The 13,919-nt window shown below is 38.7% G+C and overlaps 2 protein-coding genes across 3 annotated transcripts; one reads left to right on the top strand and one right to left on the bottom strand.

Annotated features, from left to right (window-relative positions):
* Positions 1-3: 3 nt before the first annotated feature.
* RB195_022493 (uncharacterized protein) lies at positions 4-9,330 on the bottom strand (the record flags this gene model as incomplete). Of its 2 annotated transcripts, none has more annotated exons than XM_064209632.1 (14): positions 4-132; positions 210-475; positions 540-636; positions 695-870; positions 1,046-1,143; positions 1,207-1,307; positions 1,380-1,504; positions 1,613-1,939; positions 2,053-2,225; positions 2,279-2,396; positions 2,507-2,575; positions 2,700-2,823; positions 2,953-3,095; positions 3,169-3,175. In XM_064209632.1, 14 exons carry the CDS (start codon positions 3,173-3,175, stop codon positions 4-6), a joined length of 1,953 nt encoding a protein of 650 aa, XP_064065513.1. The 2 variants fall into 2 exon arrangements, with proteins under 2 accessions (XP_064065513.1, XP_064065512.1); XM_064209631.1 differs by lacking the exons at positions 4-132; positions 210-475 and adding exons at positions 3,327-3,492; positions 9,269-9,330 and having other exon boundaries at positions 566-640; positions 3,169-3,241.
* Positions 202-492, top strand: RB195_022494 (uncharacterized protein; the record flags this gene model as incomplete). Its single annotated transcript, XM_064209633.1, has 1 exon — positions 202-492. The coding sequence occupies one exon, from the start codon at positions 202-204 to the stop codon at positions 490-492; it is 291 nt and encodes a 96-aa protein (XP_064065514.1).
* Positions 9,331-13,919: the final 4,589 nt, after the last annotated feature.

The following is a 13,919-nucleotide window of genomic DNA, read 5'->3' as shown; positions in this document are numbered from 1 at the left end:
GAATCACTGCGTTTCTCTGTGTACGCGTCCTTGTATGTGTGTGTACGCGTCCTTGTATGCAGCCAACAACATACGACAAAGATTGTTTGTGCAACCTGGAGGTACCGTTATGTCAGCAGTGAAGTGTTCTTCCTAAATATGTTTTGTACTTGTATATAATATATATATATATCATATCATATCTATCATATCTATCATATTATGCTCACCCCTGACACACCAAACACCACATTTCGGTTCCGTGCGTATGCTGTAAACGCATCGCTTCCTACGTCTTCGAGAAGAAAACCTCCAGCTCCTGCTTTACGTGCCGCCGATAACAACAGATCACGAACACCGAAGGGTGCACGGCGTAGTGAAGATCCGAACACTTGCTGGGACAACGATGGATCACCACTCCACGGCTCTGCCTTCGCTTCAAGTTTGGCGGTGGCCACTTCAGTGGTCGTTAATGGCTTGAGGCAAGCGGTTGACTCTGTATCGGAAATATGACGGTAGCTTTGCCGTTTACGGCGAAACGAAAACTACGCGATACCTACCTTCGACTAGCTGTGAATCGCACACATTACAGATACATTTCTTCCGCAAAAAACTCTTTATTGTACTGCTTTCCGTAATCCCACAGCAGCTGTTCGCCTACCTAAAAGCTTTCTAAAGGATAGACAGCGAAAAGACTGATGCTGCCACCACGAACCTTGATCTCTCGTATCGCTCTAAAGTACACCATTGAATCGAGCCTTCCTTCGATGAGCTTCGATGAGTTGGGATGTTTCGAACTGTGATTCAAAAGCCTTCCAATAGTAACTGTTCCTTTGTACGTTGGCTCATGAGCGAGTATTGCGTGCTGGTACATTTTTCCAGATTCACGAACTGAAACCACTATATATATAACATATATATATATATATATTAATTCATTTATTCATATTTATATAAGTCAGTATATATATTCTGATTAATATATATATATATATATATACATATATATACATATGTATACGTATATATATATATATATACTGGACAGCTGAACAAAATCACCTGCCTGTATATTGCACTAAATACGCCTCTACATATTTCCGTCGCTCGGTTGTCAATGTCGTAAGCATCTCGTCGACTTCTTTTAAATTTTTCACCAGTCCACTTTAAAAGGAGATGGATGAGCAAACTAAAACGACCATGACGACGCCCACTACCTTAACGTACCGGTAGTCACAGACAACGGAATCTTTTGGGATTGGGACTTTGGCGAACACTCCTCTTCCACCAATACTAGGAATTTCTCTTATTTCTACCCATGGAAAGTCCTAAACACGACGACTCTGCCTCTGTTGCACAGCGAGAAATACGTTAGTGAACAAACGAGCCTGTATTGGTACTTGCTGCCTTCGTCGCAAGAAATCCCTTTGTTTGGAATCCGTTGAGAACGACGTTAGACCGCCCGTGTATTCAGTAGCGTTTAACTGCTGCAACCGTACGGTAACAACGTCTACCACTTCTTGCCCTAAATTGAATTTCGCCTACACACATATATGCATATGTTTAAGTGATCAATAGTTTAGTGAATTGTTACTACAGTTGAGAGAGCGTGTATTTCAGTAAATGTTCTCACGTTGCGTGGACTCAGTGAGTTGTGAGTTCGCCGCCGCTGCTGTTATGGCTAATGATCGTGGCGTTGATGATGTTGGTGGCGCTGTTCCTTTTGCTGGCTCATCGACAATTACAAGTCTATCGGATGTCGAGTTGCTGCTATCACCACTGTCATCACCGCCATTGCTGCCGCTGCCGTCGCCACCATCGTCGGATTTCACAGGTCCGACTTCGGGTGGTGATGGCAGCAATGAGGAAGGCGAAGCAAATGTTCGACGATCGTCAGTGACTTGGCTATCAGTCCCGGTTTCATACTCCTCTTTCTCATCGTCGTCCTCGTCGTCGATTACTAAAGAGAATCTTATTTGTTGTGTGTTAGCGGATGAGCTATATACGTCTATGTTCACATAGAAACTCAATGGTAAATGAACTCTATTCTCAATAAATAATTTGATCATTTACCTATACGTTTAACCGGCTTCTCTGCAACAAACTTGGTGTCCGTCCTCCTACACCTCTTTCTTAACTGATCTCGTCGAGCTGCGTCCTCGCCAAGCTCGGCTGCACTGGGCTCCACACTTTCGAACGCCAGTTCGTCTGGATCCACAAGCATTGATACTGGTTCCTCATCGATCCTGTAATCACCGACGGCGGATAGCTGCGCGCTTCTACTACTTTCCCCTTTCACTGGTGATATTTTCTTCGTCGCACCAATGGTGAAGAGGAAGCAGTGGATGAAGAGCTGCTTCTCTCGAGTGCTCCTGCTTCTCTTACTCCTTCCGTTTCAACTTCAAACGTGTATGGATCTATAATAATAACAATGACAGTGGTGGTGTTGGTGTAATATATTTGTACATTCATAGAATTTTTACAATTATTACACATAAAAATGTAATGAGAACTGCCTCAGCCTCACCTTCTCGCATTCGCTTCTGTTGTCGCGCAGATCTTCTCAACAATTGTGCTGATGTGCTGCGAGTGTGTTCTAAACACATAAATACACATAAATAAAGATATACTGCGTAACCCGTTGTACACGGCCATCAGCACCACATCATGTGTTGCATACAGTGCAATACCGCCGATGAGATCCGACGCCTATCACATACCTCTCGCAGATACAGCTGTTGCTTCATAATCACTTCCCTCCGCTGAAGACAGTGACGTTGTTTCGCCGTCGTCTGTTGCTGTTGCTGCTGCTGCCGCCGCCACACTTTCAGGTGTTTCTAGATCCTAGCCTATTTCAGCTTCTTCCTGTCCACGCCTCAACTCTTCTTTCAAGCTGAAAATGGCTATCTATGTGATGTAAGATGATACGCACATGCAAACGCATAAAAGCACATACTTCACCATTGACCTCACTCTTTCGATGATATCGCCATTTTTGCTTGCTTCACGATCCGCATACTTCTTTAGGCGACTGTAAGCTATCGCACAGGCAGAGATGTAGCTATCGTTATAGTTCAGTAGTTGAGTTAACGGTTTGTGACCTTCAATGGCGTATCCTTCAAAAAGGCCACAGCTGCGGTTGCTAGAGACTGTACATGCTTGCTAGAATAGCACATTCCGTATCTACACCTGGCATTTGTTGATTCGGATACGATTTCTCCAAGTATCGTTCGTATTGCAACCTGGCTGTCTGATGTCTTGACTGTAAGCGTAAAAACACCCAACATACTCATCATTATCGTGCCATATTTTTTCGATTTTCGAAATGTCTTTGCGCAATTACTTACCGTGTTACAGGAGATATTTAGACTATCACAACCAGAATTTGTAAAAAATCTCCTCATTAGTCTTGGGACCATCGATCGCAACACTGCTCGACCGAACCAACTAAGGAAGAACGGTGAATCGGGTTGTTTAATACTTGCTAGACGGATTTCGTTACGTTCAGCTATCCTGAAAACGAGCTAACAAGTGAAGCGAGTAAAGAACCGTGCGCTGTACGCACAAACACAAACATACATACATACATACATACATACATACATACATACATACATACATACATACATACATACATACATACATACATACATACATACATACATACATACATACATACATACATACATACATACATACATACATACATACATACATACATACATACATACATACATACATACATACATACATACATACATACATACATACATACATACATACATACATACATACATACATACATACATACATACATACATACATACATACATACATACATACATACATACATACATACATACATACATACATACATACATACATACATACATATACATACATACATACATACATACATACATACATACATACATACATACATACATACATACATACATACATACATACATACATACATACATACATACATACATACATACATACATACATACATACATACATACATACATACATACATACATACATACATACATACATACATACATACATACATACATACATACATACATACATACATACATACATACATACATACATACATACATACATACATACATACATACATACATACATACATACATACATACATACATACATACATACATACATACATACATACATACATACATACATACATACATACATACATACATACATACATACATACATACATACATACATACATACATACATACATACATACATACATACATACATACATACATACATACATACATACATACATACATACATACATACATACATACATACATACATACATACATACATACATACATACATACATACATACATACATACATACATACATACATACATACATACATACATACATACATACATACATACATACATACATACATACATACATACATACATACATACATACATACATACATACATACATACATACATACATACATACATACATACATACATACATACATACATACATACATACATACATACATACATACATACATACATACATACATACATACATACATACATACATACATACATACATACATACATACATACATACATACATACATACATACATACATACATACATACATACATACATACATACATACATACATACATACATACATACATACATACATACATACATACATACATACATACATACATACATACATACATACATACATACATACATACATACATACATACATACATACATACATACATACATACATACATACATATTCGCGTTGAAGATCATATCTGCTGGGGCCGCAGTTATTTTGGACTAAGGCTTGCTAATTTACAGCCACAAGTAATATATATTGATGTATAGATTTCATTGATGAAATATTGATATATAGATTTCATTAAAAATAGTATAATGGAAAAAATACAAAAAAAAGACGCAGGTCCGAATTTTTTTCGTCCTCGTCCTACAAAACAAAGTGTAATACTTCTTGTGCGTAATATTATGTGTTGACATGTGTTGTGCTCTTTTCGGGCCGTCAAATGCAGCGTCAATTCGACAAAAAAGAGCATTTTCGGCACCTGCTGCTTTTTGCATTTAAAGGCAGCATACCACAAATCTGACGTGATATTGGTTTTCCACAGGAAAACTAGAGATAGGGTTGTGGATTGTGGGATGCGGGAGTGGTTCCGCTCATCTCTCCCTAAGCGTCGTAAAAAAAACGGCGTAGGAACGATGTTTGTTCCTTCGAGGTACGTAAGAACGGCCCACCTTGTACACGCTCCGGTCCCCTCAGCTGCCTTTTCAATGGTTTCACTAGAATGGGCAGCTGAGAAGAATTCCCAGTTTTGAGCCGCTACGCAGATAGATGTGCCACGTGCACAAGGGTGGTGCGTTGCAACCGTCGTGAAAATGCCGTCTTCCACACCGTTTTCTACGACGATTAGCGAAAGATGAGCGGAGCCACTTCTAATGACGTAATTTACAACCCCATCTCTAGCTTTTACCTAGGGAACCTATAGCACGCCAGATTCGTGGCATGCTGCCTTCAAGTGCTACAGCTACAGAAACTACTCTAGAGATTTGTGAGCTGTATAGCAAGAAAGCGATGACTATTAGAAGAAGTTGTGAACAATAGCGTAGAGTAGATAACTGATTAATAACCACTGATTATTGATTAATTACTGAATGTTGTTTATTTCTTGTTTATTTTGTGGAAACGTAAAAGAAACGCCATAACTTTGGATCAACCAAAAAAAGATCAGATAGTGCATCTAAAAAGCTTCCCAACAGTGAATGATAATTCGTCTAGAAAAATTCTTAGGCTATTGCCAGTAGCTAACACTAAATTTGATAGAAAAAAAGATGTGCATTTCTTTTGCATCAACCTAACATTAATTTTAAATTATTTTTCTCTAATTTTTGACCGTAATTTCTTAAGTTTGTAACAATCGTAATGATTTCTCAAATTTATATGCTATTGTAGTACAAAGCCAGCTTCCTTTTTTTGGTAAACAAAATGTAGTATGAAAAAGTTCTGGGGAAACTTATCCTTGTCTTCAACTAAACTTTTATTTTTTTTTCTTATTTTAGAAAAGAGAGTTCAGAACAAAATCATAGCGACAAAAATATAACATAAGCTGATTTTAATCAATCCTCAGAAGAACCACATGACAACTGATTAAAATGATAAAATCAATGTTTTAGGTAGAAGTCACCATCATTTTTATGACTACGAAGATTAGGCGCAGGTTTCGATCAATACCCCAAAAAAACTGCAGTGTAATTGATTTAATTGATAGAAATGCTGTTTTAGACCAAAATCATCATCATCTTTCATTCTTATTTCCGTAAAGCGCTGGTGTCACTGTATGATAATGTGGTTCTAGGTGAGAACTGTTCTCTTTTTTTTGTGCTCTATATTGTTCTACACTCTCTTCGCCAATTTCTGTGTGCCTTAGTAAGGTCCAAAGCACATTGCTCGTCATCCTGTTCATAATGAGTGTACTTGCGGACTACACCCTCAATATAACGACGGCGTCACTCAAAAAGCAGCGACAACAGACAGTGCTAATCTAGCCGGCGAATTAAACGCTGCTGCTATTCCTATTCTGGTATTCATCGTGGTATTCGCGTGGTGTGTCCATGCTGCTGCTCCTATTCTGCTGTTCATTGTTAACGATTGGTAGGTCTTTTTTTTTAGGTTTTTGTTCTAAATAACTCCTACGTTTGCGAGTGTATTGTCCAGCACCATGAACTTGTTGATGCTTCTTTTTTCCTCTTTTTTTTTCTTAGTTTCTTTGTTTGGTACGTTTTTTTCTTTCTTGTCTTTTTCTTTTTCTGTTCTTATTGCTTATGACACGTGCGAGTGTGGAGTCCAGGTAGGCAGGGACACACTGACGATTCCTGTCTACCGCGACTTTCCGCTCGCGCGGTCGATTCCTCTACTACTGCCTCTAGTTTACATTTCCTAATACTATCCCCGGTGTCCATCAGTAATCATAGAACTTTGTTTTGTCACGCTAGCATATAGTTGCAGCTTACAAGAAAGGAGACATTTTGAATACTTTCCTAATTGGTGATCATATTCATGTCTTGGATATGCTAATTTGTTACTATGTGGGCCTAAGTCCTAAGTTGGTTCATAGTGTAGAACAGAACACAATCTCTTCAACATCTTTTATTTTTCACTCAAAAAGATAACAAAAATAGCATAATAGGCAACATAACAAAAATACTTTTTTCCTTCTCTTCTTTTTCCCGAAAGAAAGTTCTTTAGTGTGATTACAGTGAAAGAACAATAAGGATTAGAATAAATTGATCCAAGCATACTCACCACTTAAATCCCGCCCATCATCTGCACCACCACCTTCCGAGGTAGAAAAACAATATCTGGAATATAAAATATCTGTGTGCGTGCAGTAAAAAACGGGAAAGATCGCAAAAAGCTCACCATACAAAGAACCGCTCCCAAAAAAATCAATGTCACAGGTAATGTGGAGCTCGTCGCCACCTTGATTTCGTCCGAGGGCTCTTCAGTTCCAAGAAATACCAAAGTGTTTTGATAAAATCGAATCGACCTTTCATCTGAAAACAAGAAAAACCAGATCAGGTTGTTATGATGCAATTTTAGATATGTTGCTGTTTTCTTTCTTTTTGTTTGTGTCTGTTTTCTTTTTCGTTTTTCTTTTATTTAATTCTGCTTAATGGGAAACATTGTTCTATCTTGATTCTTAATGTTGAGAAGTTTTGTTCTGTCTAACGATAGAACAAAACTTCTCAACATCAAGAATCAGAATTAAACATCAGGAAGCAGAATTAAACAAAAAGAAAACAATCAAGAAGCAGAATTAAACAAAAAGAGAACGATTGAAAACAAAAAAAAAGCGAACAAATCAACCAATCAAAAAACAATAACATATCTTGAATTGCATCAAAACAAACTACAAAATAACGGCTTATCGCGGAACAGAATTTAAAAAAGGAACGGAAAACTAAGAACGAAAGGAAAACAATTGCAGTACAGCCGCTCAGCGCCAGGATTAGTGATTTCGTGATCGCGCAACACTGATCAGCCGCAGTAATTTCGCAATTGCGAAATCAAGGAGTTTGCAAATCACCACCTCTACTAAAATATCAGCCAAAATCTAAAATTAAGCCGCTTGGCATTAAGAAGGAATCAAGGAAGAAGGAATAGTTTCAACCTGTGAAAACTTTCAAAAACCTATTCTTGAAAGAAAAACAGAAAAAATCAGCATTTGTTATGAAAGTATTATAATGCGACTGCGCAGGTTCGACACGCTGCTCAGCCAAATTTTTGCAAAAACAATTAGAGATCTGGAGCGACATGTAAAAGGTAAAAACTTCGATGTTATATTCTTTTCAACACTTTGAACATAGATTTCATGAAGCTTTAGGAACTTATAAGGTTTTTTCACAACGTTTTATAAAGCCAAAAAGTTCACATTCTGTGCACATACTTTGTTGTGGAAGACCGTAAATAACCGTGGAAAGAGCACCTGAAGAACCTCTTTAAGCAAAACTTCAAAGAGCAACGTTTACACTATGAAACGTTTATAATCCTGTTTTCTGAGGTTCTGAGGTCATTTTTTTTCGGAAATTAAAGAGGAAAATTAGGCTTCCTATTTATTTCTATAGAGGGTGAGATCCTTTTTCTCTATAGAAATGTGAAGTAATAGCGCCAATTTCTCAATAAGAGAAAAGCCGAACATGCCGAATTTAATGTCATGTCAAGTGCCGCTGCACCTACTCCTTCCGGAAGAACCGCAGAAATTCTCTCTATTTCACACAGCACAGAAAACAGGACACTAGTTGTTGTGAACGAATTTAGTTGAATTTGTTTTATCACATTTGTACCAATCCAAGAAACATACACAGAAACTTCCATTCCGACTCAACCACTCTGAATTGAGGTATGTATTTTCGGAAATTTTCGCTAGCAAAATAAATTTCAAATATTCTTCCGACGTCAGCAATCCCTTTCCACTAAGAGGTTCCGCATTAAGAATAAGCTTTTCAGTGTAATCTATCGACTGTATCGGTATCGGTGACAACTTTCACATAGTCTGTATACTCCTTAGCACCGAACAACTGCTGTGAGGCCGGCCGCACACTCTGTGCACCCGGCCGTTCATGAGCGTGTGGTTAGGCAGTGTGTACATCGCGCACACTCTGTGCGGCCGGCCGCACACACCGCGCAGCAGGTCGCACCTATCTTTCCCGGTCCGATAAACCATCTTCACAACTCGAGCAAGGACACAGCACTGATGCATCTGTAAATACAGCAATTAGTGCATGAATGGATCCAATAAATGATTATCATTAGGCGAGAAGATTAAAGGATGTGCCAGGATGATAAAGAAAAACTAACCAGTAGGCGGTCAGATTGTCGAAGATGCTACCGGAAAGCCGTCACCCATACCACATTGGATACTCACCAAAAATATCCTCCAGGTATATTTGCTCGGATTAGTGCGAGGTAGACGTTACTGCAAGAATTAGAAGTGAGTCAGTATATATGTAGACATAGAATTTTAAAAGATAAGTGAGCTCTAAATGTGTATTCGGCAACACAGCTGTACTGTTTGACATTGACAAAGAGATGATCAAAGGTTCGATCCCCGCCGGAACCATTATTTTTGCGAAACAAAAAAAAAACAGCTGAAAAGGAAGGAGTACACGTTTTAAAACAATTTCCACACTACTTCCTATTATTTACAAACAATTTTACTCATCGACAATGGGAATGAAAGGATAAGAGTTCGATCCCCGCCGATTCCCGGAATTTTTCCGTTTCTGCAAAATGAAAAAAGAGCTAATACGGACGCAGATCGCATTCTAAAAGCATTTTCTCATTATTTTCTGCTTCTTGCACACAATCACACTTATTGGCAGTGATTGCAGACGATGAATAGTTCGATCCCCGTCGGAATCTAGATTTTTGCAAAACCGAAAAAATCACTGAGAAGAACATTCCACCGGCAGTTTTTAAAATTCTATTTGGAGCACTGTTCGCCGTGTTATTTAGACTAGTGTTATGTAGAGGTTATTTTAGCGATTAGAGCCAGGCCTTAATTGGAAATTACTGCTGGAGTGGTCGGATTTTGTTAGCTTGAAATAAACATGAATAACGCACTAATGAAGAGAGAAGGAAGATAGGGGTCACCGCGTTCTGTAGAGGAAGATTTGCACTATGAAACGGCTAAAATTTCTTTTTCGGGAACCCTCTGGTTTTTTTTTGAAAGGTAGTTGAGAAAAAGTTAAGAAATTTAGCATTTTTCTCAACTTTTTCTCAACTAGCTTTCTTAAGAATCAAAAACTACCTGTAAAAAAGTAAGGGCAAATTACTAAAGCAAAAATCTTCGTCTACAATAAACTTCAAACCGAATTCATCTTTCTAAACTATGAGCTGAGTTACTGAACTTTGTTTGAGGTCAAACAGATTTTGACGCGTTGTCGAAAATCTGAGATCTCTTTTCCCGTTGCGAGAACACGGCAGCGCCGCTGGAAAATTCGTTGCCATATTTTGTTAGAACATCAAGGAAAACCTTTGACTTTAAACTTTGGTCTCTGTAAGTGTTCCGGTTCTCTCAATAGCTAGTTGAGAAAAACTCGAAAATTCGAGGCAAAGGCAGGCAAGGGAGTTTTCCCAACTAGTTCTCAATAGGACTAGGAAAGGTAGAAGCACCAAACCTTGTACGAATAAAGAAGAAATCCCACTCTACAGATCACAACCAACATTTCTGCATGAAATTCACTTTGAGCGTCGATATTAAGAAACTCGTGGAGCCTACTTTGCACTAATTTTATCCCCAATTGCGCCTGTAGATGTTTTTTTTTCGCGCAGTAACAGCATCAGAATTGTTTTTCCGACTGAAAGTAAGAAAATTGTCACCGTCCAATGATAAATGTGCTCTTTAAATTCTTTTACGCTATCCTGACCGTCAAAATGAGTGGAGTGGAACATCTCACTGAGCAATCAAGCCACACCATCCTGTTCGCATCAACCACTATTTCAACAGAATACGTAATAGCGAATTAACGGATGTCCTTTCTAAAGCTTTTGTAGCGCATAAATATTCGATAGATTGGGAAAGTACTTTGTCTGCGCTACAGTTACAAACGTGAGCCAGCGTACTCTCTTTTCATGGCGACTATGCTTCTACTTTTACTTAGTGCTCTTACACCTCTGTTAGCTTCTGAAGATCTCATTTGTCGTCCGTTCTTAAGCGAATTTTCGACGCCTCGTTCTTCAATATATTGAATTGGCTCTAACGGAAGAGTGCCGAAGCACTGTGCAAGCTATAAAGGAAATGAAGATTGCTCCAACGGTCTCTTAGTACTCAACTCGGAGTCACCTCTGGTTAGTTTCATTTCTCTTATGCAAAGTAGTAACACACAAATTTGTAGTCTTCAGATTGGATTGTTTGCAACCAATTGGTTTCTTGAAGGGATCAAGACTTTTAGGTAGGTAATTGCATTCAAAAGAATTTGTTTCATATTTTATTACCTTCACGACGTTATCACAATATTTAGTATACATCACATTTACTCAAGTATTCAATGATTTGTGCTAATTCAAAAGTAACCGAGAGGATTGTCTGTAGAAATCTTGATATTTCCGAAAGGATGCTATCGCCACTGGTACGTTCCCTTTGTCTACGAATTTTTTCTTCTTTCTGAAAGTCTTTCTTTTCGTTCAGGTAGTGTAGACTCCCTTACCACCTTTCACGTATGACGACTTATGATTTTGCACGGTTTAAGAAACCGAAGCGACTCCGACGTCATCAAGCATAAGTTAGACCAGTAAGTCATCTATCTTCAAGGTTGGCCCAAAAAGTACATTAGTTTCGTTATAAGGATTACGAAGAATAAAGTTTCTAAAAGTCATTTTGTGGTTTGTGTACTCTCTTTTTAGCTAAACCTTTTTTTGCTACACTAGTTTTCCTCAACCGCAACCGCAAGTCCTCTTCAATCATTTATTCAAATTTTGAACAAATTTATTCTGAACTCAAGTACTAAATATGCATCATTGACGTTTTTTCTTCCTTGAGACAACTCTTCCATTTTTTAGTCGCAGATATCGGGACCTGAAAAAAAAACGTTAAAATACGTTTCAGTTGTGAATATTTCCTGATATACGGTGAAAACATGCCATTCACTGCTGGTCCTGCTTCAACTTAGAGCACCAGATCTGAAAAAAAAAACTGTTTTCATTTCTTTATTTCTACTGAACCTTGTTTACCTGAATTACACTAGATTTTGTACCTCTTGATATGTGTTGATTTAAATTCGGCAACCCCATCTTCCTTTTCTCTTTGATTCCTTCATTTTTTCCTAGTTTACCGACCTCTACTTTGTTTTTTTTTCCAATTTTACGACCCCTCCTGCTCCGACACCCCTCTTACGACCCTCTGGTGAGAACTTCTCAACACACGCTTAACTCTGCCTGCGAGGTCAAACTGTCGTATTTGAGTGCACACTGATGCCGTGGAATCAAATATCAGGAGCTTATTATCGCAAAACGATAAATTAACAGATTTATGAATTAACAAAATTACACATAAACATCTAGGTGTCCAGTGTCCCTTACTGATTCTTAGTCTTTTCAGCCCAGAGGCGTAAGACACAATGTATCGGAGGGGGTGTTCATATTCGACATGGTCGTGTCCCATTACCACGCATCAGTGTGCACTCAAATACGACAGTTTGACCTCGCAGGCAGAGTTAAGCGTATGTACAGCGCTGGTGTATAGTATGCTCGGCTCAATGAAAAACACGAAGAAAGAAGAAGTGTAGTAAATGGGAATTCTTTCCTTTCTTTCTTTTTCTTTTCTTTCTTTCCTTATTTTTTTCACCTTCTTTCTTCGTGTTTTTTGTGTGCTATGGAGAACGGACTCAACGTTTCGGCACATGCAACCTGCTGATGCTGTTGTTCAATCAACTATGTACAAGTATTACACAGTGGATCTGTTTCCAACCGTCCTTTCCGCCTTGTGAAACTGATAAGAAGATAAAGATGATTAAGAACAGGAATGTGGGAAAGGTCATTAAAGTCATTAAACGTATGCTGATGTTAGAGGGTTAGCTATTTTTGTACTCTATGTAGCCGAAATGTGCTCGCAACTTCCATTTATGTGTTACTAAAGTAGTTCCTATTGCGCTACTAGTCCAAATACATGAAGTTTACAAAACTACTGTAGTTCTACTAAATAGAACACAAACGTAGTGATTACATGTAATATTTGAAATCCAGAAAATGGGACACTTCTCTGCTGCAATTGTTCCCTAGTGTCATTCTCTTCTATTTCTTATTTATCATCGCCACGATGTCTTTCCGATCCACCACCCTATTCATCAGATCTTTTTAACTCTATTTCATTCTTTGTTCTTGGACATTAAAAAGCATATAGTCGGGTCAAAACGACATGAACCACGAGTGTATGTAGTTGCGGTGCATTTGCGTACGCATTCGAAACGGTGTGGTGGATGCAGCAGTTGGAACCGAGTTGGGACCGTCACAAACTGCAGCGATGGGTGGTGCCAGCAAGGATTTCACTGCGGTCCTAGCCACTACGCTCCACCGAAGCGCTTCGAAAGAAGCCGCGTGCGCAATTGCGGCTTCTTTCGAAGCGCTTCGGTGGAGCGTAGTGTTTTGACCCTCCTATACGTTTGATGACCTTTGTCATTTCTGCTTCCTACCTCGATTTTTTATTCTTATTCTTATCCGCTTCGCCAGGTGTGAAGAATCACTTGGAAGAATCTCACGGTGAAATATCTGCACGTTGTTTATTGAACAACAGCATCACCAGGTTGCATGTGCCGTGATGTTGTATACTTTTTGGATCTCGATGTTTCGTCA

This window comes from Necator americanus, chromosome X (assembly GCF_031761385.1).
Source record: "Necator americanus strain Aroian chromosome X, whole genome shotgun sequence".
NCBI lineage: Eukaryota > Metazoa > Nematoda > Chromadorea > Rhabditida > Ancylostomatidae > Necator > Necator americanus.
The sequence above is the reverse complement of the archived record's forward strand: the minus strand, read 5'-3'. Positions and strand labels throughout refer to the sequence as shown.